Source organism: Equus caballus, chromosome 7, assembly GCF_041296265.1.
Source record: "Equus caballus isolate H_3958 breed thoroughbred chromosome 7, TB-T2T, whole genome shotgun sequence".
Taxonomy (NCBI): domain Eukaryota; kingdom Metazoa; phylum Chordata; class Mammalia; order Perissodactyla; family Equidae; genus Equus; species Equus caballus.
In genome coordinates, this window is record NC_091690.1 from 59,813,240 (window position 1) to 59,836,596 (window position 23,357).

General features: G+C 36.5%; 1 protein-coding gene across 6 annotated transcripts in view; it reads left to right on the plus strand.

Annotated features, from left to right (window-relative positions):
- Positions 1-23,357, plus strand: part of GRM5 (glutamate metabotropic receptor 5) — a 474,085-nt gene that overhangs the window by 180,291 nt on the left and 270,437 nt on the right. For all 6 annotated transcript variants that reach the window (XM_023645596.2, XM_070273228.1, XM_023645593.2 and 3 more), the window contains one exon: positions 3,375-3,624. In XM_023645596.2, coding sequence (XP_023501364.1) covers positions 3,375-3,624 — 250 coding nt within the window. The remainder of the gene's footprint in view (positions 1-3,374; positions 3,625-23,357) is intronic.

Consider the following 23,357-nt stretch of genomic DNA (forward strand, 5'->3'; position numbering starts at 1 on the left):
TGGACAGTAGACATTATCTCTTAACTCATGTATCTTCTCATTTCTTCTCTTAATATAGTTATATTATTAGATTAGTCCTCATTTACTTTTTGTAGCTTGAAATGATTCCCTTGATCATCTCTCTTTTGTTTTCTGTACATCTTGACTACCAAACGGTGAGCGAGGGATTTTAATTCTCTTTCCCTTCCCATTAGCTCTCCCTGCTTCCGCCTCTCAACCTACAGTCTTTCTCTTTAACTTTCATTGTAAAGGTTCATAAAGATATATTGTATTGTGTAATGTTTTCCACTCTGTATATATATGGATTCTTAAAGTTGACAATCAATAATTAACATTTACATCATTATAACTAAAAATAGTGTGAGCTAAGAGTAAGAGTCAAGTTGGGCTATAATTACATTTTCTTGTAATTTCAAATCACAAACCCTCTGCTGCTTGAAGAAGACTATCTGATGGATTCCTTCTTACTTCCACCAGTCAATTAAAATGAAGTCACATGTTAGTTTCATATTTGACACCCTATCTTCCTTTCTTGAGCACTTTTGTTTCTCTGTTGAAAAAATAAATCTTTGCTTCCTCAGCTTTTACCTCTTTCTATACATTGCTTGAAATCTATTTCATTGTCTTTGAGAAGCCTATGAACTTTTTTTGTAGTTTCTCCTTTATTTTTAAATGTATAATTCCAGAATACAGTTTTTATGTCAGCTACTGAAAATCTCAACACTTCAGGCTTCCCAATTTTGGGGGGATATTTGGAATACACATTGCCATTTTTAATTCCCTGTTTACAGTGTGTTTCTTTTATTAAGTCAAAATTATTATTCTGCAGAATTTTTATGTCACACATATATTAAAACTGTTTCCTATTTTAATTTTAAAGAGTACTGTTTGGACTTTGCTCTGAGAAAATTGTATTTGCTGCTGCTAGTTTAGGCTTATTCTTTTGTCTGATGTTTATTTTTAATGCCATTTGCTTCATTATTTGTTTTAGATGTTCCAGTAGATAGCAGCTTAAGTATGCCTAGAACATTCTTTATAATCCCAATAGGTGCAATTAATTGGGTTCAGGCTACCTATCAGATATTTTGCATATGTTAAATATAATATACAAAATACCCATATATTAAGCAGTGTTACCTCTGATTCTTAGGTGAGAAAGCTGAGATTTAGAGAGAGTATCCAAACTAAATTTGAACCCAGATCTCTAATAAGGAAGTTCTCCCCATATTAAAAGCTGCTTCTGTGTAACTTATTGTGTAAACAAAAGCAATGTTAAAACAAAGTTGTTAGGAGAGGCGCTAAAGATGATGAATTTGTCAGATTTTTGTTTGTTTCTTTAACTGTGAATGTATCGAGAATTTCCATTATTGCCATCACAATCACTGTGTACCTAATTTCAAATTATTTATGCGAATGTATCAGCATTAATCAAAGTATTAAGTGCAAGAGAGTAGGTTGAAAAATAGGGTTGGCTAAAAATAAATCAGATTACTCAGATTAGTATAAAACTAGTAATTTAGGCCCCTTGGCACACTTTTTAATTCAGAGAGAGCCCTTTAAACCTTGTTAATTGCAAAATAACTGCATTGCCCACCTACCATCATGGTAGAGGCTTCTTGTTGTTTTAATTCTGGAGAAGAAGGAAAGATGCAGCTGGCCCACGGTGTTTTTGGCTGGGACTCAAGCTGGCCTGCTCTGCTTTGCCCTTTACAGTTTGTTCACGAAGAGAAAACTAGACAAATCTCCACCCTCCAAGTCTGAGGATCTCAATTGCAGCAAAGCCTCCGTGCTATAGCAGGGTACAGGCAGGGCCAGGAGTGAGCAGATGGGTGTTCAAACCGAGACTCCGCCACCTCCTTGCTAAATGTGAACTTCAGTTTTATCAGCTGTGAGAATGTAATATACCTTTATCACAGAGTTCGTGTAAGGAGCAGTCAGCGAATATATATGAAGTGACTTTCCAAAATTCAAAATGTTATACAGATATAGTTATTTGTGTTATCTCTATTATATTCATATAATGAAACCTATGCAATTGAATGTCTTGTATCCACTTATTCATTGGAGATCTACTCCTCCTGATACTATTCCAATTCCCAGGTCTAGTTGACTGTTAGGCCAGTTACCTCCTTGTATGTCCCACAGCTTGCTTGTCTTGTACTAGTCTCCTGTGTTCTTCAAATCAATCCCCTTCACCTACCTAATCTTTTGAAAACTCAGAAAATGAGCATTGGATGATTTATAGAGCCTTAAAAGGCTCCAAAAATATCTAAAATTGAAGCATCATGACCTTTAAATGGGAAAGAGAAATGCAGACATATTTGGGCTCCTGAGTATTCTAAAAGTCAGCCAAAGAAATGTAGAGGGAGTGGAATCTGCACTCTTAGATCGGTAAATGGAGTGCAGTCTTCGGCTGACTGGGTATGTAACTCTGGGCAAGTGTAAACTGACTGCCTCATCTGTTTTCTTATCTGTAGACTAGAGGCCATAATGCATACCTCAGTATATTACTGTGAGAGTTAAATGAGATTGTGTATAAAGATCTTGGTACACTTCCCAGCATATAGTTGATTGTCAACATTGATCCTCATTAATTTTAAAAAGACCAGCATCAGTCCCTACCCCCAGATTTTGCAAAGGACTTTGGAATTATTCCTCCATATCACTGACTTCCTAATGGTTGTAAAGAATGAAATTTAAGTATTTATCTAAGTTTATACATTTATCTGTTACAAGACTAAAATCTCAGTCAAAATTTAAGTATTTATCTAAGTTTATACATTTATCTGTTACAAGACTAAAATCTCAGTCAAGGATTTGGATTTTTCAGTTGGGGTGAAACCATAAATTCTCATGATTACTGATGAAATATACATAATATTCTATATAAGATATAATACACTATAAGATATTTATATGACATCTATACTGTGTAAGGTATATGAGTTATAGATATGTACTGTGTCTTCAAACAGAAAAACCTGAATCAGAGTGAGATGATCCTGTAATGAGAAACAAAGGCAAGTGAGATAGAATGAAAAAACAGCAGATAAATGTCTTCTATCATCTTACACTAGAATATGAGCTTTTTTGAGCCAAGGAGGGAGCTGAATTACTTGTACTTTTTATGTAATTCTCTCTCTCTCTGTGGAATTCTTTACAAGTTCAATGCATATGTGTATAATATAGTTCCGTTGTAAATTGCCCAAAATGAGCAAGTCAGTGAAAGAGCGAAAACTCATTCAGGTATTTGGTTCCGAGTCCAACACTATCAAGTGACCTTCATGCTTCCAGCACTTCTGCATTCTAATTGCACCCAGTGAATCCACCACACTCATTTCACTACCTCTCTGCTTATCTATGTTTTTACACAGGCAACTATGGCGAAAGTGGGATGGAAGCTTTCAAAGATATGTCAGCCAAGGAAGGGATTTGCATCGCTCACTCTTATAAAATCTACAGCAATGCGGGGGAGCAGAGCTTCGATAAGCTGCTGAAGAAGCTCAGGAGTCACTTGCCCAAGGCCAGGGTGGTGGCTTGCTTCTGTGAGGGCATGACGGTGAGAGGTCTGCTGATGGCCATGAGGCGCCTGGGTCTGGCAGGAGAATTTCTGCTTCTGGGCAGGTGAGTGACAATGAGAAAATTCACACGGAGGTCATGCCGGGAATTTGGCAGCATTCAAGGGCATCTTTTGGCACAGAAGGACAGATGCTTTGGAATCTTAATCTGTGTAGTGGAGGTAGAGCTTAGATATCATAAAACACCAGAGCCCAGAGATAATCATGGAAAATAAGTAGATACGGCCACGTGCTGATTAATGACGATAACAGGAATCAACACATGAAAATGATGAGTCATTAAGTCCTCAGACAAAAAAGTGACTGTAAGGAAATGGGATGGGTTCTTAAATACTTGCTTAATTCCCTTGGGAAATAAAAACATTTTAAACTTTTTGCTCTTGCTTTTGAAATTGATTTTGAGAATGGCTACATAAGTTTGCTTTATAGTATAGAATCATAGAATTTGGAGTTTGAAAGTGAGGAATTGCTTTTAGAACTAATTTTTAAAGGCCTTGGAAAATTGCCTTATTATTTTATATTGCAAAAGTGATATTACATTACCTGATCACCCACATTGTTACCTGACAAGTTTCTAAAAGATTGACTTCTACAAGGATTGACTTTAATTATATGGATAATCCATTTGATTGGCACAACTCAGCTCATTCCTTGCTGATGCTGTTGAATCAGTGTATTAGTCGGGGTTCTCCAGAGAAATAGAAACAGGAGTGTGTGGGTATATATAAATATATATATAGAGAGAGACCCAGGAGAAGCAATGATATAATTCTGGTCTGAAAGCTGGCAGGCCTGGGACCCAAGAAGAGCCAATGTTTCAGTTCAAGTCTGAAGGCCAGAAAAGACCAATGTCCCAACTCATGCCGTCATGTAGGAAGAGGTCCCTCTCACTCAGCCATTTTGTTCTATTCAGGTCTTCAACTGATTGCATGAGGACCACTCACATTAGGGAGAGCAATCTGCATTCCTCAGTGTATAGATACAAATGTTAATCTCATCCAGAAACACCCTCATAGACACATCCAGAATAATCTTTGGCCAAATGTCTGGGTACCTCATGACCCAGTCAAGTTGTCACATAAAATTAACCATCACAATCAGTAAGGTGACACCATAGTTTGAACATGTGAATGCAGTTCACCATTCCATACCTTTAAAAAGTTGTTATCCCATATCTTGTCTCAATAAGCAGCCATTTTAAAGAATAGAGAAAACTTTTAGAACCACTGCATCTTTCTCAATATTACTGTCCAAAATAGAAAGCCAACTCACTTGTTATTAACTTTTGATGGCTCATTAAAGAAAACACGCTTCCTTTATTTTCCAAATGCTTAACTGACCTTCTGTGATCAGACTTAGCTCGTGCTTGGCTACATTTTATGACAGCCACTTTATGTCCCTAATTCTTTTCTGTCTGATCTGATGGCAATAGATTGATGGGACTATTTTAGTATGAGGCCAACTATCCTTCATAAAAATGATATTGAGTGAGATTCCTTTTTCACTGATGTCATACATTTTGTCTAAAATCGTCCCTAGTTGGCGAGAGTGATGCACTGGCTGGTTTCATAAAACCCAGGAACATTCCCACTGCCAATATTCTTAAATGGCAAAGTTCAGCGTTACTACCTGGGCTAACACAATGGGAAAGAAAGAAGCTGGCTTTAAACAGTCCTGTTTTTCTGATAGGAGATAAGGGGTTCTGTAGTTCCTATCTGATGCTTTGCCAACATTAATAAGACAAATTATCAGCATTTGTTTTTCAGTCATATGATTTGTCAACAAGTAAATGTTTTTTGATCAGATGTACACAAGGAAAATAGATTGGTGTTTACTATATTTGTCATTTTCTATCTGTATTTTTATTGCCAGCAGCACCACAAGGCCAAAATTCAGTATTTTGTATATTTTAAGATTTATTTGGTGTATGCTATTTCTAAGTTGTCTCCAAATCATTTAATTCATAGAATAATAGATTTTTAACCGTTTGTGAGGTTTCTGAATCCCTTCGTTAATTGGTTAATAATAATTCAACATTCACATAAGCACCAGTTCATTTCATCTTTGAACTATTTTGTTAGAAAAGTTTTCCTGACTCTGAATTTTCAAAATGTCTCCCTATAGTTTCCACCTCTTAGATCATATTCTTTTCTTTGGAAGTAACGTGATACTTTTCAAATATTTGGAAATGGCAATATGGTCCTCAATCCTCTTCAGCTTCTCTTTGAAATATCCCTGCTTTTTCCATTCCTGCTTCTTCATAGTGAAATGGCACTGTGGGCATTAATAAAACCATTTGTCAGGACCATTTATAAGATCATTTATCAAATGCTGTGTGCCCATTACTACACCAAGTACTTTATATGCATTGTTTCATTTAATTATTCATTTGTCAAATATTGAGTGGCTACTATATTTTAAGATGCTTGAGATACATCAGTGAATAAAACAGACGTTAATCACCAGCCTTATGGACCTTGTGGACCTCTCAAATGATAAGCTATATAGAAGTTGTAATAAGTGGTATGAAAAAAAGTAAATCTAAGAACAACTTGCATATTGAGTACTATGATCAACTCCATTTTATAGACAAGGACTCCAAGATTCAGTGAATATTGAGTAATAATGACATGAACATGGCTATATGGATGCATGTGATGAGGGCAAAATTCAAAATAAGTCTGTGTAACTCTAGAGACTGAGAAATTAGGACTGTGTTCTACTGCTTCTCAGTAAGCTGGAAGAAATCCTCTTCATAAAAGTGGAGGTCTAGGGATGTGAGCAGAAAAGCCAAATTTAATAGTTGTAAGAGAGAATTTAGAACGTCTACTCACTTGCAATTTACAGGTGAGGAAAGTGAGACCCCAAAGTTTGGAGAACGTGGTCAAGGTCGCACAAGAGCCCAATGACCATGACTCATAATCCAGTGCTTTTCTCTACTAGCCTGTCTCTTGTAGAATAGAAACAGGAGAGAAGTTATAATCTGATAGCAAACCCCAGTTCTTCATAGATCCTGGGTGTGTACAGAAAGTATCCCAGATAATTCAAACTTAAGTTAGCATTTTTATTAATGTCCCCTCCTAAAAGCTCCTATTCAATTACCCCTATAACTGCTCTTAGTATTTTCAGACTATTTTGTTTGCATATTTTCTCCCAGTCTCTCTATATTCTCCTTCCTCTCTTCGCCCCCAACTCACACTTGGATGGATGGTTCTTAGAAACCAGAAGTCAAAGTTATGAGAAAAAAAATCTATATTCAGAACTTCCTAGGAGATTCCACATTTAACAGCTGTAGTTACTTATAATTCTTTCCAGCTGCCTTGGGACAACCTTGTTTAATAGGTCATTCAACTAAGATGTTTGGCAGGACTCAGATAACTCTGCTGCTGAGACAGCCTCATCCGTCAACATGTCTCACCATCTGTCCTGCACATCAGTAGCCTGTTAGAGTGATATAGACCTGGCCACTGGGTCTTCTCATTTGAGCTCTGGGCAATCTGCTGTCTCATTGCCAATAATAATGTACTGTCCAGGTCCCTGAAATAATTTTGCTAAACATGTTGGCCCTGACAGCAGGATGGAATCAATAATCTGAGCAGTAATGACATTTCTAAAGGGGCTTATTTTTCTAGAATGGATACAGTGTTTTAGTTCTTAACCTGGGAAAATATTACTTGAGGTATATTATTTACGAGTTATAAACCTGAATATGAACTTGGAAAAAAGGACCAATTTTTAGCAAATTAACTATTTAAAGATTGTTTTATCTCATCTATGATTAACCAAAACTATTTATCTATTTGAATTAAGAATCTCTGTCCTTCAATATGATGACTGTTACAGACCACAATAGGAAAGGTACTTAAATTTCAAAACTACAGTCATACGTCACTTAATGATGGGGATATGTTCTGAGAAATGCATCTTTAGACTATTTCATCATTGTGCAAACATAATAGAAGTGTACTGAAGGGGAACAAAATTTGCCACCCCAAAATGTATCTCTTTAACATGGCAATTATTTTAGGCTGATTATTTTTAAGAAACAAAAAGCTTCCAAAAGTTTTTCTTGTTACCTCCCTTTAACTGCCTAATAGAATTCAGATTAAAAAAACCTGTCTCAGGAAGCAAGCTATCACCTTAGCATAACATGAACTAGGTGATAGACAGGGAGGAACCTAGAAGAGTCTGTTTGTTGGGCTTCCCCTGTGTTCTTCTGTTTCCGTGTGGCCAAACATTTATTTTCCAAAGGTTTACTCCTTTCACTGTCCTGTGAATTGCCTACCTTCTCTTTGAAGCCTCTGATCCTCCCTACACCCAACATGTTCTTTTCTCTTTAGATGAGTATGATATTTAAGGTGAAGGCATAAGCCATTTTTGCAAGTTACTTGGTTTTCCTGGGTTTCTCCCATGTATACGTGTTATTAAACGTATTGTTTGTTTTTCTCCTGTTAATCTCTCAGGTCAATTTAATTCTTAAACCAGCCAGGAAAACCTAGAAGGGTAGAGAGAAATCTTCTCCTCCCCTAGAGTATTTACACAAATCTATGATATAACCTACTACACAACTAATGTTATTATATAATGCTACTACATAACTAATGTTATGGGATCGCCATTGTTTATGTCGTCTGTCTTTGACTGAATAATTGTTATGCGGTCCATGACTGGATTTGAGGATTATAGCCAGTTTTTCTTAGTAGAAGGTCACTCCACATCAATATTTTTCAAAATAGAAAGGACAAGAGCTCACTGTAATAAATATCTTTGCGAATAAAATTACAAACAATTGTTCTACTAAAACCACGACAGTAGCTATTACCCAGAGGTTGATATTAGTCTTTATCCTTGCAAATCACCAGAGCATTTATTCCAAATTAAATCTTTTTGAAAACAAGTATACTTGTCCTCTACTGGGCCATGCAGTGTCACTTGATTGTAATATGAAAGAAAGTTATTTTCATTGAGTTCCTGTTATGCTCCAGGAGGTAAGGAGAGAGGGAAAGAGAGTGGGAAGGGGAAGAAGGGAGCAGGGAGGAGAGGAGATAGATAAGAGGAGAGAGAGAGAGAGAAATTTAATGCCTTAAGCAATATTGGATATGTCAAGTTTTAGATGCTTTTGAGTTTGGTAATAATATCCCCATTTTATAGGAGAGAAATTGAGACTCAAAGAGGTTAAAAGATGAGACAAGCTCACACCAACTTCTCACCCTGCTGGCCGTTTTAAGTATCACAAAAAGAGAAGTCTTTTAGCAACGTAAATGTTTTTACACTTTCTGCACTTAAACTGATAAGCTCAGTTTAATTTTGCTTTATTTTTGTTTTTGTTATTTCTAGGTTATTCTTTGAAAATTAAATAAACTTAGTAAAATGCCTTGAAAATTGGTGGGATTTTTGTTATGTATTCATAATGCAAATAAAGCCAGTCAAACTATGTCCCACTTTGCCTGGAGTTGTTTTACTGCTTATCTACATTTGAATTGGGAAGACAGGACTAACTGCATAATGTTCAGTCTATAAACAGCCACTTGTTGGATGCACTTGCCTTAGACCATATGCAAAACTCTCTGAACCATGTGGGTTGAGCGCAGAAAGTAAGGGGAGCATGTGTGAAGAAGTTTGGCGAGGAGCCTAGGAAGCAATATTTTCAGCCTTGTAGTATTTTGGAGAAGGTCTTTTTTTGTGGGGGTAAAAATATGATATGTATGATTTTCCAAAAGATAACTCTGGTGTATGGATTATGAATTTGAAGAGGTAAGGTGGATACAGGGCAACCAGTATCCCTAACAAAAATGCTATTTTCATGGACTAACGCAGTGTAAATGACAAAAAGGTGGCAGATCAAGAGCTACTTGCTAATTAAAATATGCTTATTACCTTGTTTGTGGTGATGTATCAGAAGTATATGCACATGTCCAAATGCATCAAAATGTATACATTAAATATGTGCAACCTTTGTAAATTATGTACAACTCCATAAGTCGAAAAAAAGTCTGTAGGTGCCGCTGATGTATTGGATATTGTGGAGGAGTATGGGAAAGATGTCAAGGTCGACTCCTAGATTATTATGTTATATAACAAGACGAACAATGGTACCTTTACTGAGATGAAGACAATTGGAAAAGAATCAGCTATGAGGTAGAGAGCAGATCATGAGTTTAGTTTTGGATAAATTGAGTTATTGTGCATTTCAAATACAAAAATAGCCAATAAAGCTGGAGAATATGTGAGTCTGGAGTTCAAAAGAGGTATAAAGGGCTGCAAAATAAAAATGAGTGAATCATCTGAAAAACTTAGATTTATTAACAGAAGACATGGGTGTGTAGGATTAAAAGAGAGGAAGTCTAAAAACTTAGCTTTGAGGAACCTCAAAATTTATTGGTTGAGGGGGACTGGCCCAGCGGCATAGTGGCTAAGTTTGTGTGCTCCACTTCAGTGGCCTGGGGTTCACAGGTTTGGATCACGGGCACAGACCAACACGCTGCTCATCAAGCCATGCTGTGGCAGAGTCCTATATACAAAATGGAGGAAGACTGACACAGATGTTAGCACAGGGACAATCTTCCTCAAGCAAAAAGAGGAAGAACAGCAACAGATGTTAGCTCAGGGCCAACCTTCCTCACCAAAAAAACCCAAAAATTAATAATTGGAAAAAAAATGAACTATAAAAAGGAGATAAGGAGAAGGCAAATCCAGAGATATAGGAGGAAAACCCAGAGAATATTCTGTCATCCCAGCCAATGGAAGAGATTGTTTAAAGGAGATACCACCAGTGTCAAATGATTCTAGGTCAAATAAAATAATACTGAAAAGGCCTTTCGATTTATTGAGATGGAAGTAATTAATGATTGAGCAAGAGATGGTTGAATGAGGAAAGAAAAGCAGATTCAGAATGAAATGAAGTGGCTAAGAAGTGAGTAGGAGGTGAGAAAAAAAACCTTTTGGCATGTAAGTCATTCTTTTGGGAAGTTAAACTAATAAAGAATGGAAAATGATAAAACTATATCTTGAGAAAAAATGAGATCATGAGAGGTTTTTTTAAGATAGTATTTTTATTTTTCCAAAAATGTAATTTATGATCATGAAAAATAATTTAAATGGTGAACAAAGCTATGCAGAGAAAATTACTTATATTTCTACATCTGCATCAACACAAAAGATGCTATGACATTATTTAGTATTTGCCAATCCTATAGATGAAAATTGGCATCATTATGTTTTAATTTGTAGTTCTTTAATTGTGAGTGAGATTGTACATCTTTCATATGTCAATAAGTGATATATATTTGTATTTTATGCAAGCTACCTATTCATGTGCTTAGTCCATTTTTATCTGTTTATTTTTCCTCATTGATTTATATAAAAGTGCTTTCTAAGGTAGGGAAAGGAGCTCACTGACATGTGTAGCAAATATTTTCCCTTTGTCATTTAGTTTTGACTTTATTTATGGCATTTTGGACCATGCCAAACAATTTTTTAGTGATTTTCTTCACATTTTTCTTTTGTGATTCATGAGATTTGTATGTTGTATACAGAGGTCAGTCACAGAGGTTTGTTTGTTTAACTGGTGGTTTAATTTTAGGATCCAGGTAGGCTAGGAGGATTTAATTAATGATAGAGGACAATTAATAATATAAAATCCCTAAAAATGTGGGGACATTTAAAGCATAGGTGGGGGGAGCAAGCTGAGAAGTTCAACTCTAGAACTGGGACAGAAATAAAAAAATATGTCAGGGGCAGAGGTAGGTACGTTTAAGGTTTGCAAATAGGAGACTCACTTGATAGGTCCTCTTTTCTTTGTAAATTTGGAGACAAGAAGGGAGTGTGTGCATGTGTGTGTGGGGTGTGTGTGTGTGGGGTGTGTGTGGAGTAGCAGTGAATTCAGAAGTTGTCAGTAGAGATTGGAGAACCAGGAAAACTACACTGTTAATAAGTGGTTTCATATATCATCTTTATTTTATATTACTCCATCTGTTACCAACAATGGGGAGAGAAAGATCTGGCTATCTCATAATGGAGAAATGGTCTTAAAATAACAGCAAATTTAACATCTGTACATGTACTGTCACATCAAGTATTGTAATGAATTCTCACTGTTAGGGTTTTAAAGGTTGATTAAACAACAGCCCTGTTCTCAAATTAAAACCCAACAGGACTGAGTCATGGAGATTAATGTGTATCAGCTAATTAGAGACCAAGTCGCTGATCTGTGACCAAATGGACTTCCTAACACTGCTCCCCAGCCCCAGAGTCACAGGCAGGGCTGGACAACAGCAGGACTGTCCTGCTTTAGAAGGTGGCTTTTAGGAGGACAGGAAAACTCTGAGGTTCAGAGGACAGACTGCTCTGTGAAGAGAAGAGACTGAGTCACACCTGCTCAACTCTGTCTCCAGTCCCACCAGACAGGTAAGTCCCTCATGCCCAGCAGGAAAGGGAGGGAAATGGTGGAGAAAATCTGTGTGTTTTCTTTCCATGCTTTTCCCTCCTGGAGAGTGGAAATCCCTCTGAAATGCTCCTTTTTGAAATGTGAAGAGTGACATATATTCTCCTCTCTCTCACAAGTCCCTTCTGAAGTACGCAGATTAACTCTGCAGATGAGAATTCTGAAGCTCAGAGACATTACTTGTCTCATCAGTGCCACCATGCTTACTAGATGTGCAGCTGAAATTGAAATGAAACCAGTTGCTTTGTGAAGTGTTACGGATCTGACAACTGGAAGTGCCCAGGAGAAGAGGAGGCCTTGATGTTATTGGACAGAGAAGAATTCCTGCGTGAGAGATGAACCATCTGATGACGTCAGACGCCCTTTGTGTGCCAGGGCCTTTTACATTACAGGCACCTGCATCTCAAAGGCTTCTGGTAAACTTAAGGCTGATTGCACTTCTAAAACTTGTTTAGATGAAATTTTAAAATAATTGAATAATAATAATAGCTATTTGCGGAGTGCCCTTTGTGAGGAAAGCACTGTCTTAAGTGGTTGGTTCTCACGTATTAATATATTGACTCTTCACAACAATCCTATTTGACAGCTTTGTTAACTTCATTTTATTGCTGAGGAAATTGAGGTACAAAGAGATGACTAGTTTGCTCAAGATCACACAGGCAGTAAGTGGGAGAGAGGGTATTGGAAGTCACCTGTATCCTACCTAACCACTGTGGTAAACTAGCTAGATCTTTGATAATCCTTAATTTCAGTAATAAATTTGATCCTTATAGTATAACATATTAATTTATTTTTCTCTGTTACTAAAACAGACAATCTTTAAAAAAATAGGAATTAAAGATAATTCTGAAAGAGAGATTTCTTTTTTTTAAGTAAGATAAATAAAATCTAGAGCAATCCAACATCCTGTAAAGCAGAAAAATTCAGTGATTAGATGAGCTATTCAACCTGCATTATCATTTTTCCAGGAAAATACTCTGATGAAATTTCATTTTCAAGGCCAGCCCAGTGGCATGCTGGTTGGATTTGCATGCTTTGCTTTGGCAACCTGGGGTTTGTGGGTTCAGATCCCAGGCACGGATGTGCATATGGCCCATCAGGCCATGCTGTGGTGGTGTCCCATATACAAAAAATGGAGGAAGACTGGCGTGAATGTTAGCTCAGAGCCAATCTTCCCCAAGCAAAAAGAGGAAGATAGGCAACAGATGTTAGCTCAGAGCCAATCTTCCTCACATCCTCACACAAAAATTAGTTTTCAGGAAATGGAAAAGTTTACAGTTGCTTTGTAAGAATGATCAAACATCTGTGAATAAACAAAGACAAACACAGAATATTATTCTGTGGTGAAACCAGGTGAAATTCATCTGCTCTTCTGTTGTTTTCCAGAAGACCCAATATGGTTGGGTGGAGTGTCTGTCTTATGTACATGTGTCTACCAGTTGAGGACACTGTGATGAATCATTCTAAAGCAGTGGTTGGCAAACTAAGGCCCATGGGTCAAATCCAGCTCACCTCCTATTTTTGTAAATAAAGTTTTATTAGAAAACAGCCACGCTTATTTACACAATGTTTATGGCTGCTTTGGGCTACAAAGGTAGAGTTGAGTAGTTGTAACAGAGACCATATGTCCCATAAAGCCTAAAATATTTACTATCTGGCCCTTTTCAAGAAAAAGTTTGCTCACCCCTGATCTGGAGACTTTTTCATCTGTGACGATGGCTCTGCTCACTTAGACAACATCTTAGAACTTGTGCTTTGAATATTTATTCAGCAGTAGTCATGGTTTGCATGTAGACTCTGCTTTCTTTTCAATTCTTCTCAAGGTTTTAAGGCCCCTGCTGGGTCATGGGATCAGGCAGTTCGAGGAGTGTTGGTTGGTGTTAGGGGTACAGGTTGAGTGCTGTGTTTATCAGTGGAGGGGAGACCAAGAACAAAGGCGCTCTTTTTGATTTCAGCCTCCTGGAACATAGTGTTCAAAGCAATTGGAACATACGAAGCATTTGAAATACCTCCTTATTCAATCCTGAGTGATTTAATTTTATCTAAAATAAAGGAATGTGTTAAATTTAATAAGGAAGGTACTGTTTGGGTGTAAATATTAGTCTTTCTAATACAGTTATTTTCACCCCTCTCATTTGCTAAATTGGACTGATGACATGGATTAAAAATTTGTCCCATCTTTGTCCCTCTATCTATCTTCCCTATTTTCCTGAGAGCTGTTTTTCTAAAAAACAAATTTAATTATGTAATCCTTCTGCATGCTAATCTTAGTTGACTCCCTTTTCTTTCATATTCAAATCCCTAATTAGGCATGCATGGCCTTTTGAAATATGGTCAAATCTGCCTATCATTTTTTCACTATACTTAGAGGTGAGATTTAAAATATTTAACAACTGGTGAGATATGGATCCAATTAGAATAGATGAAAATCATAACCAGTGGGTAAATCTGTGCTGATGCATGCCACCTAAATATCAGAACTGATACACTTCTACACCCCTCCCACCACTACCAAGTCTTCACTTTGCCTGTATCAAAATGCTTACAATTTCCCAAACATACCAGGCTCCCAGTATCACCTACACTGTCTTCTCCTCGGAATGACCTCCCTGTGTTTTACCAATGAAACTGATGTTTATTATGTAAGACATTCCCCAACAGTTTTGGAGACTTCCTGAACTCTAGTAGGACTTCCACAGATCTGTTAGAGCCCCTGTGACTTTTCATTCCTATTTTTCTCTTTTCCTCTTCCTCTTCTCCACTGGAATATGAGCTCCTTGAAGTGTGAGCAAAGGTTATTAATCTTTGCCTATAATATCTAACATATTATAAATATTTGAGAATGACTGTGACTACAGAGGAAAACCAAGTGTGGCAGTTATGTAGAGATAGAAAAAAGTGCTCTCCAATTCCAGTCCCCCTAAGTAAAAGGCATGTTTCTCAGGCTCTTAGAAAGTAGAAAAACAAAATGAATGCATGCCACTCTGCGAGGAAGCCAGTTAAAAACCGCATGGTAGAGGGCAGTGGTAATTCCTTAGGAAACACTCCCTAAGGTTTATTTCATGAGAGATGTCTATTTCATAGGTTTTAGTACACAATGGTGAGCTTCTGGCCTACACAAAACATGTCAGTGAAAAGTGAGGCACTTTCTATGAGGCTTAACCATGCAATCAACTAATCGATCACTTGCAATGGGAAAAGTCAAATTATTAGTAAAGTGGTGAAACAAGGAAGATGTGAACATGTTTGGACACATGTCTGTGCTGTTTCAAAGGAAGGCTTCAAAGGTTTTATTGAGTTCCTTTCAAAGGGAAAGAAAACAGCTTTAGTTTCTTCAGTACGCTAAGCTTGCATTAGACTTGCCAAATAAGAAGGTGAATGTTGATTAGAAATGGTTCACTTGTTTGTTCAGAACACTTTAAAGTTCTATTCTCTTCTAATATCTTATCAAGGCATGAATGCAAACCTTCATTTTTCGGGCTGATTTATAGAGACTCTCTCAGCTTAATGTTTTTGAATCTCTCAATCTGTTTTCTTATTTGTTTGTATCTTTATTTATTTAAGAGACTGTATTTTGGAGCAGTGTTAGGTGCATAGCAAAATTGAGAGGAAGGTACAGAGAATCCCCATTTTCTACCTGCCCCTACACATCCATAGCCTCCCCCATTACCAACATCCCCCACCATAGTGCTGCATTTGTTACAATTGATGAACCTACCTTGATACATCATTGTCACTCAGAGTTCAGAGTTTATATGAGGGTTCACTCTTGGTGTTGTACATTCTATGGGTGAGGGCAAATGCGTAATAACATATATCCCTCATTACAGTATCGTACAGAGCATTTTCACTGCCCTAAAAATCTTCTGTGATCTGCCTTTTCATCTCTCCCCTCCTACTAACTCCTGGCAACCAGTAACCTTTATACTGTCTTCATAGTTTTGCTTTTTCCAGAATGTCATAGAGTTGGAATCAGACAGTATGTAGTCTTTTCAGATTGGCTTCTATCACTTAGTAGTGTGCGTTTACGTTTCCTCCATATCTTTTCATGGCTTGATAGCTCACTTCTTTTTAGTGCAGAATAATATTCCGTGGTCTGGATGTCCCACAGTTTATCCGTTCACCTACTGAAGGACATCTTGGTTACTTTCAAATTTTGGTAATTATGAATAAAGTTACTGTAAACATCCATGTGCAGCTTTGTGTGTGGACATAAGTTTTCAACTCCTTTGAGTAAATACCAAGGAGCGTGATTACTGGATTATATGGTAAGAGTATATTTAGTTTTCTGAGAAACTGCCAGACTGCCTTTCTAAGTGACTACTATTTCGTATTCTCACAAGGAATGAATGAGAGTTCTTCTTGCTCTACATCCTTGCATTTGTTGTTGTCAGTGTTCTAGATTTGGTATTTGTTTAGTTTTAATACGTTTTTACAGATACTGTATTGATGTTACAGAAAGACAAGAAGAATATTTTCCAAAATCCAGTTTCAAAATCGAATGTTTGTTTTCATTTGCCTTTTCGTCTTTGAGGCTTTGAAATGTGCCCATTCATCTTTTTAAAGTGTAGTGTTAACGTAAGTAGATATTATGCTAACACATATTTTCCCATTATCTCTTTTGTTTCTTCCTAACCTCTTCCTTGTCATCCTACCTCACTCCCTTCCTTCCCTTCCCCCAGGTAACCAACGCGAATAACTTAAGTGTTTTCTTCCTCACATTTCTTCTTGGTTTAATAATCATTGGCACAAGCATTTCCCCCCAATTATTCTTTGTGTTTTCTTGACTCTGTATTAAATTTTCCCACTCCTTTCATGTACCTAATCAAATATGGTTCTTTTATACCTTCTGCATTTCCTTCCTTGACCAAAAGAGTTTCTCTGAACACCAGGAGAATTTTGTATGTTTTTTTACCTTTACTTGCTTGATCCGACCAGAATTTTAAAAAATTAAATCGATGTAGTAAAAGATCCAGGATTATTTTCTTTACGGTAGATTCTCAGATGTGTCTGCATGATCTATTAAATAATCCTTTCCCTCTGAAATAATACTAATGCTTCTCATATTAAATTTTATATTTTTAAAATTACATATTTTCTGTAAACTAGTATTTAATTTCAGAATCTTTCTTTGGTACCATTGTTTTATTTGTCTCTTCTTTTGCTGGTAGCATTTTTATTACATTGTCCTTCTAGTATACTTTAATAACCAGTAAGGTGCACTATACTATCTATTCTTATTTTCCATAATTTTCTTATTTTTCTTACATATTATTGGTCCAGAAGAGCTATAAACATTATTTTTCTAATTATAAAATTAGCTTTCTAAATATTATTTTTGGACGATTGAAATTTTAATGATGTTAGATATTCTAATCGAAAAATAGGGAAGAATTTTATTCAGATTTTTATATCCTTCCAAAAAGATAGATTACTTTATAAACATTTAGTATTTTTATTGAATTATTATTGTGCTTTGCATTTTTTGTTTCTTGTATTGTTAATGTCTAGCTAATTATTGCTAGTATAGGGAAAAGCAACTTGATGTTTGCATGACTCAAATTCCTTATTTGATATTTTAGCTCTTTTCAAGAGCTTTGAATTTTCTAGATATGCAAAAATTTTATCAACCCCAAATAACTGAGTTACTTTGTTCCATTACCTGTACTAATTATGTCATTTTCTTGACTTATTGTATTCACTAAAATCTCTAAAACACTGTGTATGATAGTGATAACAAGCATCATTTTCTGTACTTCATTTGGATGAATTAGTTTGTTATTTCACTATTTAGAATTAAATTTTATGTTTTTGTCTTTATCATATTTACTTATTTTCTTCTTCTTACCTTGTCATTTCAGCAATCCTGTGTACTCATATCTTCAGATCCAATTACACAAAGTAAAGAAAACATACACACACACACTCTAATTAGAGCAAAAAGATTGGATGTGAAATTAGGAACCTAGTGGTAAAAGTATAATCTGAATTATCATAAGGAATACTTTTAAAACTTACATTTGGATCTGGTTCAAAATGACAACCTAAATACACAAGGTTACCCCTCCTTCTGCCTCAAAGTCCATTGAACTGACTTGCCGTTTCATTTAGAGTAAAAGCCATAGTCTTTACCATGTCTTACTGATACCGGCTCAATGCAAGGTTGATATAAGGGAAGCCGTATTGTAGAAAAGAAACCATATTGTAACTTTAAGTGACCTCTGATTAACTAGCCCAGACATGCGCTGTAGATTTTGTGGCCGCTGCTCCCGGCTGCTTTAAGATGCTAACTTTGTTCTGAGTTCCTTAGAAATAGGCAGAGAGCCTATGCTGATAGCCATCATCAATGATAACTGAAACATCAGGGTATAGGGCGTTGCTCCATTCTCTGATGCATATCCAGTAAAACAGAGGACTGTCAGGAACTGGGACCAGATGTGTGCCCCACCCAGAGACCAGCCGCCTCCCCCAACTGGAGACTGGCTCCATATATAACTGGCCTATAGTCTTTGTTCTGTGAGATGGTTCTTTCGGATATGAGTCGGCCATCTTCCCTCTTGCTAGCAAGCTGTATAATAAAGCACTTTCTCTTCTACCACCTTGCCTCCCGACTATTAGCATGTCTCGCAGTGGGCAAACGACCCCTCTTAGGCAGTAACATTACGAGATGCCCACATATGTCCCTCCCTTCCCCACCCAGGTCCTATTGCTCCTCTCCTCTTTCACTCCACTCCAGCCACCATGACCTTCCTACTGTTCCTCAAAAACTCCTAATCCATGTCCACCTCAGGGCCTGTGCATTTGCTGTTCCCTTGGCCTGAAACAATCTTCCACCAGACATCCCCACCACTGGATTCTTTATCTGAGGTCATCCCTAGCATGTTACCTTCTCAGTGAAACTTCCCTGACCACTATATTTCCACTTGAAGGATACACTCCCCGTTATCCACATCACTTATTGTCTTCTAATATGCTATGTAATTTTCTTATTCATTCAGTTTATTGTCTCTCTAGTCTGTGCTAGAAGATAAACTCCATGAGAGCAGGAATTTTTATCTGTTTTGTCCACTGCTCTATCCTCTATCCCCGGAAAAATGCCTGCTGCATAATAAGCACCTAATAAAATAATCAACAAACTGGAGAACCTTGAACCCATATTTTGGCAGATAGGATTTTTTAAAGTTTCCCAGTCAGGACTCTGGAATCATCTGAGATCAGAGATAGCAGGTCTGGGAGAAGAAGCAGGTTTCACATCTCCAGCCAAGAAAGTAGTTTTATGATCTCAGAACAGCTAAGCTAGTTGCCTTGCTCTCACCAGTCTCCTCTCACCGAAACACTCTTTGAACAGTTGACTCTTTCTTCATCCCCAAAAAGAAGCCTTGGATAGGAAAAGGGGCCTAAAATATTAGCAGAAAATTAAAAGCTGAGAGTTCTAGAGATCTCCTTGACATATGAGGATGCATGTGGGGATGAGTCATGTGTGATCTAGAAAAATGAGATGTGCTTGAAGATTAGGGTATGAAAATACACCATTGCTGATGTGGACCGTGCTGAATGAGGCCCTGGCCCAGAAGGTGGCCCAGAAGAGTGTGACAGAATTGATGTAGGGGTGAGTGATACTGCCATTAGCTCACTGATTAAGTTACTTACATAAATGTTGACTTTCCTAGAGGTTTCTGTGTTTTTAGTGTTCAGATGTCCTCATATCTAAAAAAAGACATTTGTCCTTTGTACAAATCACTTATTCAGCCTGAGAACAGTATTCCGTCCCCCCCCAAAATCCGTTACAAATAAACCTTTTGTTTCCTACAATAGAATCTTAGTTCTGATGATATGCCAAAAAACTTTGAAGATATATCTACATTTAATATGGTAGTCTCAAGAGATTCTTATAGCTTGAAAATTCCATTTTTATATTTTTGCAGTTTTTATAGCAGGCTGGGTTATGTGGCAAAACAGTTGAAAAAGGCAGTGAGGGAAACTCCTGTGGGAAAATTTCATTTCTAAAAATGCTACCTAATCTTATGATTTGTAAGTAGACAAGGAGGATTGGTTTTTTTAGCTTAGAATTTGCTACTATGCATTTTGAGACAATATCATAATCGTAACATTGCTAATGCCTTATATTTCTGCAGTGCATTAAAGATTACAAATGCTTTTATGTGCATTATGCCATTTAATCCTCCTTGTCCAGTAAATGCATGGTAGTCATCAGTGAAAATATGTCCAGATGGCTGAAAATGGACATCAGCCCCCCCCCCAAATAAATAGTAGACTAGTAGCTATCAAATATAGGCTTTTAGAAAGCTTTAATGAAAGTTTCAAAGGTCCAAAACTGAAATTAAATAAATAATAATTACATATGCATATAATTGTTCGTACACGTATCTGTGTCTTGTGCGTGTATGGTTGTTAGCTATCTTTATTTAAAAAGAATTTTTTTCATTCATTTATCGCTTCAACAAGCATTTATTTGTATGTGCTATGTTGCAGGCACTATATACTGAATATAACATAGCAACAACAACCCATATAACCCTGTCCTTCTGGAGCTTAAAGTCCAAGTAAACAATAAAATAAGAACAAAATACTTAATTCTAATTCTATGTTTCTTAGCTTTATCAAGGTCTAATATGCAAAATATATACAAAATTTACTTGCATACAAATGTAAATATTTGACATACAAAATATTGCACTCATTTAATGTATGTATCTTGCTGAGTTTGGACATAAGCCTAACCTGTGATACCATCACCACAACCAAGGTCCCAAACATATCTATCACTTCCAAAAATTTCCTTGTGTTCTTTTGTGTGTGTGTGTGTGTGCATTTGTGTCTGTTTTGGTAATAAGACTTAACATGAGATCTATCCTCGTAACATATTTTAAAGTTCACAATATCGTATTGTTAACTGTAGGTCCTGTGTTGCACAGCAGATCTCTAGAACGTATTCATCTTGCATAACTGAAACTTTACACCCGCTGAAAAACAACTCCCCATCTCCCCCTCCCCCAATCCCTGGCAACTACCATTTTATTCTCTCTTTTTATGAGTTTGACCGTTTTAGACACATCATGAGTGGAATTATGCAGTATTTGTCCTTCTGTGACTAGCTTATTTTGTTTAGCATGAGATTCTCTAGATTCATCCATGTTGTCATAAATGGCAGGATTTCCTTCCTTTTTAACACTGAATAATATTTCATTGTATGTATGTGCCACATTTTCTTTATCTATTCATTTGCCAATGGACATTTGGGTGTTTCCATATGTTGATTATTGTGAATAATGTTGCAGTGAACATGGGGGTACAGATGTGTCTTCAAGATCCTGATTTCAATTGTTTTGGATATACATCCAGAAGTGGGATTGCAGGATGATATGAGGGTTCCAGTATTCATTTCTTGAGGAGCCGCCACACTGTTTTCCATTATGGCTGTACCATTCTTCATTCCCACCAACAGTGTACGGTTATGCACCATATAACAATGTTTTAGTTAATGACAGACCACATATATGATGGTGGTCTCATAAGATTAGTACCATATAGCCTAGGTGTGTAGTAGGCTATACCATCTACGTTTGTGTAAGTATGCTCTATGATGTTCGCACAATGACAAAATCACCTACCGACACATTTCTTAGAATGCAGCCCCATCATTAAGCAATGCATGACTATATAAGAGTTCAATTTCCACATCCTTGTCAATATTGGTTATCTTTTGTTTTTCTGAGAATAGCCATCCTAACAGGTGTAAGTTGATATCTCACTGTGGTTTTGATTTGCGTTTCCTTGATTAGTGATGATGAGCACCTTTCATATACCTGTTGTCCATCTCTTTGTCTTCTTTAGAGAAATGTCTATTCAAGTCGTTTGTCCATTTTTTAATTGTGTCATTTGGATTTTTTGCTATTGAATTGTATGAATTCCTTATATACGTTGGGTATTAACCACTTATCAGATAGATGGTTTGCAAATATTTTCTCACATTCCATAGGCTGTCTTTTCAATCTGTTGATTGTTTTCTTTGCTGTATAGAAGCAAAATTTAATAAGTGCAGTGAAGAAATGATCTATTTTTGGAAGTAAAATATTCTTTCTTATATTAAATGGCACAATATTTCATGGTAATTTGTTTTGCTAAAAAAAAATTGGCAAAAGAGAAACATGAATTGCCAATACTCTGTTGACTCTAAATTATTTTGTAACTGTAATGGTATTTGTGAAGCGCCATTCAAGGATTCCCTATGATGTGCATATAGCTTTACAGATATCATTCCGGAGTGAGTAGTGATGAGTTTAAAACCCAGCTTGACACCTCCAGTGAGACTTGTCCTTTTCTTTTACGTAAAAATAATTACTTCTTCCTACCTAACCCAGTAACTCTCCAAAAAAATACAATATATTTGTGTTCTAAATTAGAATGCAGAGTATGGTTAACATTTATAATAGCATTTGAGCATCCAGTGTGTTAAAGGTCAAATAAAATAAGGATGACTGAAAATATCAAAGAGAGAATGTAGTGTCATTCACACTAAAACCCAAGCTGCCTTACTTTCTTCCAGTATTCCTTCAGAAATATATAAACAGTGAAAATCTTTCTTATGGCTTAAGTCAGTATTTGCCCTAATTAATCTTAATTCCAAAAGCTGTAGTGATTCGAAATTCAGCTTGTCTTTTGAGTAATTTATTCACATTTAAAACACAAAGCAGCTTTTGAAATGTCTAGCATTCATTGCATCCCACATGCGAGTTATCAATCTAGTTTTACGAGGATCATTGAGGGGTTATGCAAGAGACCCACAGCTGTATGTCAAATGGTCTCTAGTCCCTCATCTTGATAAAAATCATAGAAAAGGATAATTTGCTGATTTAAGACAAAACTCATTTCTGAATTAATATAATTGAGGCGACAGAATGGTAAATAAGCAAATAAGACTGCCTCTAGTATTCCTGAACTAATTGGGCCAGTAATGCCTTTGGAGGGAAAAATTGAAGACAACTGGTAACGTGGATGAAATAGCAAAAACATTTCAACCTCATCTGAGTGGCATTCACCTTGTTATCGCCTGGCAGAAATGGTGTAAATCAAGGAAGAAGAAACTCAGCAGTAATTAAGAAAAGAACCAACCTTAACTCAAACAAAGGATTCAAGATCCAGCTTTGTTGATTTTTATCCTGTGAATTAAAATAATGGGTGATTCTGCAGGTAAACTGAATAACCAACAGACAGGCAATAAAAATTAAAAGTTGCAGATAAAATTATAAGGGAAAAAACCACAAACACATTAGATTGAGGCACTAAGAATTATGTATGGGATTAAGTTTCAAACT